Source organism: Enhydra lutris, unplaced genomic scaffold (assembly GCF_002288905.1).
Source record: "Enhydra lutris kenyoni isolate GAN:26980312 unplaced genomic scaffold, ASM228890v2 scaffoldscaffold8, whole genome shotgun sequence".
Lineage (NCBI taxonomy): Eukaryota > Metazoa > Chordata > Mammalia > Carnivora > Mustelidae > Enhydra > Enhydra lutris.
In genome coordinates, this window is record NW_019154092.1 from 118,944 (window position 1) to 125,363 (window position 6,420).

Consider the following 6,420-nt stretch of genomic DNA (forward strand, 5'->3'; position numbering starts at 1 on the left):
GAATATGACTATGATACCAAATGTGGAGACCAATGCTCATTTTTCTGACCTGAGAGCTTTGGGAGGAAGCTATGGGATCCTTTGTTCCTCCTCAGTCACATGGTCTGAGCTCACAAGTTGTTTGAGTCCCAGAGAGGAGGAAATTTGCATAATTACTAACAACCACAGAACAAAAGGCCTGGAAAGAAAGAAGAGAGGCCAGGGTGAGCCTGGCCTAGCTGTGGTTTTCAGAAGACAGAGCTCTGGGCACATCCACCATGGCCTGGACCCCTCTTTTACTCCTTGTCCTCACTCTCTGCACAGGTGCTCTCCCCAGTCCAGCCCACAGTCTCAGCCACACAGGACCTGAGCTGAGCTTGCCCCAAACCCTGAGCTCAGGCACAACACAGCCTCAGTATTGGGACCACGGGATGAGCCCCTGGACCTCACTGCAACCTTTCCTCTTCTGCCTTTTCAGGCTCCGTGGTCTCCAGTGAGCTAACTCAGCCGCCCTTTGTGTCAGTGGCTCTGGGAGAGATGGCTACAATCACCTGCACTGGAGAGGAACTGGAATATGGTTATGTACACTGGTACCAGCAGAAGCCAGGGCAAGCCCCTTTAACGGTCATTTATGGGGATAGTGAGAGGCCCTCTGGGATCCCAGAGCGATTCTCTGGCTCCAAGTCAGGGAACACGGCTACCCTCACCATCAGCAGCACACAGGCCGAGGACGAGGCTGACTATTTCTGTCAGTCCTATGACAGCAGTGCTGATGCTCACAGTGACACAAGCACATGGGGAAGTGAGACACAAACCCCTTCCCCATCTGTGTCACCCTCTCCTCCAGCCCCAGGAGGCCTGTGCACAGAGCAGTGAATAGGTCTGGTCAAGGTCCCCAAGTCTGTGGTCCCCAGTCTGTCCCCTTCCTCCCAGTCCTCCAGGCAGACCGTACAGGGTGGATCAGCAGGGAATTTGTAAACAGCTGTTAGAACTCTGTTTCCTCTGGGACTGTGTGTGGAGGAAGAACTACAAATGTGAGAAGCAGAAATGGAAGACATTTTTTAAAGAACCATTCTTTTAAACTTCCCTAGATGAGTATGTCTCAAATGCAAAAATCCAAGGGATAGACTGACATCAGATATGATGCTGCAAAAGAAGAGATAAGGGAACTTGATGTCATAGTGATGGAAAGTATTCAAAACGAAACACACAGTGAAATACCTAATAAAATTAATGAAGGCTTATTGCTTGGAAGACACCTTCACACCAACTAGACAGTGTGCAAGTGTAGGGACTTCAGGGAGGGAAGGTAAGGGACTGGGGGTGAAATAAAAAGTCTGTGAAGATATAATCTACAAAAACACTTCAAATTTGGAGAAACCAGGAATCAATGTATCCAAGAAGCTCAACAAAGCTCAGACACAAGGAGAATGAGAGATAGAACAGCAAACATCTTGTGAAATTGCTACAAACCTGTGATGCAGACACTCTCACAGCCAGAGAGGAGAGTCGTGTTCCCTATAGAGATCCAGAACGAGCGACAATGAAGGACACCCCTTGGATAGAAGGAAAGGGTGACAGAGGGAAGTCTGAGTCTACAAAGTATAATAAGCTTGGGAAATCATAACTACATGGATTAACCTAAACAGAATTTAGTGGTCAATGTCTGTAAATACAATCAAGTGCTAAAATCAAAAACAAGAGCAATGTGATTGATTTATGATGGAGGAACAGGTAAAACATATGACAATGAGAGCAGAAATGATGAGGGAGATGAGACCAACTTATCGTCCTTATCCTACATGTGAGTGATGTCATGTCACTGGCAGGAACTCTGTTAAGGTAGAAGGTGAGGACTGCAAATCCACAAGAATCCCACCATGGCCTGGAACCTCTCCTGCTCCCCTCCACACTCCCTGCCCAGGTGCTGGCCCAGGTGCTGGCCATAGGCCTAGCCCCCACAGGGCCCTGAGCATTACCTTGACCTGAAGTCAGCCTGGATGGTGTGCACATGGTTGGGACCCAGAGAAGGAGCCCCTGAGTCTCCTGAACCTGGAGGCCTTGTGTCTACTGCAAGACTCATTGACCCCAGTTGTGTGTCCAGGCAACCCCTGTCGTTCCTTCCAACCTAGAAGACAGAGAGGACCAAGCAATAATACAGAGCAGATCCAGGAGGACACAGGCCAGATCCCTGCATAGCCAGACATTCTCCACTGTCCCTATAGATTGTCCAGCTCTAACCTGCTGACCCACCCCACGTGAAGGCTGATGGGATGTTCTTTACAGACCAGGCTAGGATGGGCTCAGGGACAGAAGCGCTGCTGCCCAACTTGACCACACACTCCTTCCCTCCCATCCCACACAAACTCTACCACAAGGAGCCGGGATCTGAATCCAGCACAACTGGGCTCCATCTTGGACTCACCCCCACTTTCCTCTGATCTCCTGGGAACCTAGTCTCCTTGGACCTCAACTTTATGTGTTATGAAATGCGGAAAATTACACTGATGTAAGAAACACTTGGTTTCCAAATTTACTGATGTACAAACATCTACAGAGTCTTATGAATGAAACAGAGATTGTAGGGTCTCAGTGAATGGGCACTGGGCTGGGAGTGTCTTGCTCATCTTCTGCAGAAATATGAGGAAAGGGGCTTAGCAAAAGTGTGATGTGTATGACGTGAAATTGCACATCCTGGCCGGATTCCCAACTTCCCTGCTTCATCCAAATCACCTAAGAGACTCATTTACACACCATCCACCCCCAGACAGCTAGTGCTATGGGTTATAATACAAACAGCAGTGGCAGAGATGACAGCAATAGGCCAATAAAGATTTAGGTGCACATGTGAAGGTTAGTGCTGGAAGGATCGCCTGTTGCACTGTGACCCAGTGACACTCACTGGGATGCAGGCAGCATCGGACCTGAGTCCTAAATGGAGAGAAAAGGATGCCAATGGGATCTCACAAAGGTTTCCTGGACTGTGACCCTTTCAAAATACACTACACTTGGGGCACCTGTGTGGCTCAGTGGGTTAAGCCTCTGCCTTCAGCTCAGGTCATGATCCCAGGGTCCTGGGATCGAGCCCCAAATCGGGTTCTCTGCTCCGTGGGGACCCTGCTTCCTCCTCTCTCTCTCTGCCTGCCTCTATACTTGTGACCTCTGTCTGTCAAATAAATAAATAAAATCTTTAAAATAAAATTCACTACACTTTACCCTGCACCCAACATGTTGCAACGGCCAGTGGGACAGGCTAGGGCATATCAACCCATGGACAAGGAGAGGGAATCCCACCTGTGCTGTCTCCTGCACAGTGTATGTGACCTTCTGTGCTGGTCTGGGCAGGGCAGTAGGGGCAGCTGCCTGTGGGACCTGGATAACCTTGTCCACACCCCTATTCAGGTGACAGGTGCTCTGGGGAGACATGCAGGAAGGAAGCTCCTGGTCTGAGTCCTTCTCCACCAGCAGGGGGCAGCAGAGCTACATCAGGAGCAGCAGGACAGAGGCTGAGGCTGCCAAGGGGGAGTCTAGAGGCACACCAGTCTGGGGATCAGCAGGGGTCCCGGGTTCAGTCCTCAGAGGCTGCCAGGATGAACCATCCTTATCTCCTCAGGCTGCAGGGACCTTATTCTGAGGGACGGATATACATTGTTACCCAGGTCACTGACAGGAGTCCTGACACAGGCAGTACCTCACCTAGAAATTCCACTCCCTTCATTCTCCACCTGAGGTCCCAAGGAACTGACCCTTCTGTGCTGGGCACATCCAGAAATGCCCTGACTCCTCACCTTCTGCCTCTTCTGGGCAACCTTCAGGCGGACTCAGACCCAGGGCTGCATCTGCCTTGAGCGTCTCATGAACAAGAGGTGGGGCACTCGGAGCTAGTGGTCCCTGGAAGGAGAGTCTGTAGTCTCCTTGTGAGACTGTTTCCAGAGTGCAGTGACTCCCACGGTCTCAGGCCACATCTCTGGCCCCTTTGCTGTCCTGATTCAGTGACAGAATCCAGTTCCCAGGAGGAACTACTGACTATCCAGTCCCCAGAGATCACACTGTGTACAGTCATGACCCCGGGGACCCTCACAGACACACAGAGCTTAAAGTGAGTTCCTGAGTCAGGGATGGTTTCTGGCACTTCACACAAATTTATGTGAGACATGGAAGAAAAAAATTAGAGGAATCAAAGTGTTGAGATGTAAGTTGCTGAACTGCTGTGGGATGAGGGGAGTCATACAGATACCCAGCCCATGTGATAACAAACTAGAAGTCATGATGAATCTCCAATGGCAGGTGATTGTATGACAGTAAATTCCCACATGCACTGTGATGAACAAGTGACAGAATGAAAGAGTTTTCCATTCTGATGACATGCTTAGAATGGGACCAGAGTTCAGTTAGGGGACGCAGAGGGGACATGAAGCAAGAAGGGCAGATGATGAGGCCACAGGACTACCTTTCCCTGGATCAGGTGTTATCTGTAGCTCTACAGGAGCCCACCTAGTTCAGCCCCATGGCCAAGCTCCTGAACGGCCTCCTTGGTGCTGACCCAACTGCCCTGTGCTCAGTGACCCTGGTCCAGATGACCATGATCACCTATCAGAGAGACAGTATAGAAATCTTCTGTGTGCAGTGGTATCAGCAGAAGCCAGGACAGGACCCTGGCCGGTCATATATGACAATAACAAGCTTCTCTCAGGGATTCTCTGATGTTAAGACTCCAACTTGGAAGACACAGCCACCCTAAACACCAGCAGGAACAGGGCCAAGGACAAGGCTGATTATTACTATCAGGTGTGGGACAACAGTAATGCTCACAGTGACAGAGGCAGACAGGGTTGTGAGACACAAACGCCTTTCCTATCTGTGTCACACTCTCCATCAGCCCTTGGAGGACTGAGGACAAAGCACAGAGGTCTGGTCCAGGGCTCCAGGTCTGAGATTCCCAGATCTCTCTCCCAACACAGCCCTCCAGGCAGCCTCTGCACCGTGTGGATAAGGGGTGCCTGTGCAGGATGAGGCAGGATGAAGCTGTCATGTTTTCTTGCCCAGGGTACTTGTTGGGGATGAAAGATCAGGCTGGAAGGACAGAGAGACATCCATGGAGACAAGACAAGCTCTAAGTGACAACAGGAAGTCTCACCTTTCCATTGAATAGAAGCATTGTGGTGTTTCTGGGTGGAAACAATTCTCATTTGGAACGAAGAGCTCAAGGGCAGCAGAGTGTACAGTCATGGTATAAGGAGTGAAAATTTTACAGTGGGTCACCCGGATGTCAGTGAGTATGGGCATTCCCAATTCCACCTCTTCATTCCTGGACCCATCAATGCTGGCTATGGGAGAAATACCATCAAATATAGGGCACATATTTAGTGCAAATATCATCTCCTGACATATCTTGCCACAGTCCCATAAGGTGCTGCATGTGACTGGACAGTAAACAAATCTACTAGAGGCCATAAGTCCATCATTCAAGCCAGTTGATTCAAACGGTGGGGATCATGGTAGAACGAGAAAATTTCATGGGCATCAGCACACTGCAGCCCCTTTCTGATATGAAATGTGAGCCTTGGACAAAAGCCACACTGGATGAGGCATTCAGTAAGTCCAAGGGTTACAGTTTGGGAAGAAACACTTCAGGAAAAGCAAGCAAGTTCCTTTCCAGAGTAAAGGTCTATTCCACTAAGGACAGAGCAATCCCTTCCATGATGGAAGAAGTCATGTCATTCATCTGCCACGAGGCTCCTGGCTGATTCCCCAGGGAATGGTCTCATTCTGGGAACTCTAGGTTGGTCCCGATCTTGGCAGATGGGTCCCACTGAAGTGGCCATATCTATGTCAGCCTTATGAGTGAACAAACCTAAGGATTATCCCATTCATAACCTACCAAGGTGCAGCATAGCCACTTTTTTTAATTTTTTTTTATTTCTTTTCAGCATAACAGAATTCACTGTTTATGCACCACACCCAGTGCTCCATGCAATATGTGCCCTCCATAATACCCACCACCTGGCTCCCCCAACCTCCCACCCCCCACCCCTTCAAAACCCTCAGGTTGTTTTTCAGAGTCCATAGTCTCTCATGATTCATCTCCCCTTTCAATTTCCCTCAACTCCCTTCTCCTCTACATCTCCCCATTTGTTATGCTCCGCAAATAAGTGAAACCATATGATAATTGGCTCTCTCTACTTGATTTATTTCACTCAACATAATCTCTTCCAGTCCAGTCCCTGTTGCTACAAAAGTTGGGTATTCATCCTTTCTGATGGAGGCATAATACTCCATAGTGTATATGGACAACATCTTCCTTATCCATTCGTCTGTTGAAGGGCATCTTGGTTCTTTCCACAGTTTGGCGACTGTGGCCATTGCTGCTATAAACATTTGGGTACAGATGGCCCTTCTTTTCACTACATCTGTATCTTTGGGGTAAATACCCAGTAGTGC

General features: G+C 49.1%; 1 protein-coding gene across 1 annotated transcript in view; it reads left to right on the top strand.

Moving 5' to 3' along the window:
* Positions 1-222: 222 nt before the first annotated feature.
* The window catches only part of LOC111142459 (immunoglobulin lambda-1 light chain-like), a 147,252-nt gene continuing 141,054 nt past the window's right edge, over positions 223-6,420 (top strand). The window contains exons 1-2 of the mRNA XM_022495628.1: positions 223-303; positions 458-755. Coding sequence (XP_022351336.1) covers positions 258-303; positions 458-755 — 344 coding nt within the window. The 5' untranslated portion in view covers positions 223-257. The remainder of the gene's footprint in view (positions 304-457; positions 756-6,420) is intronic.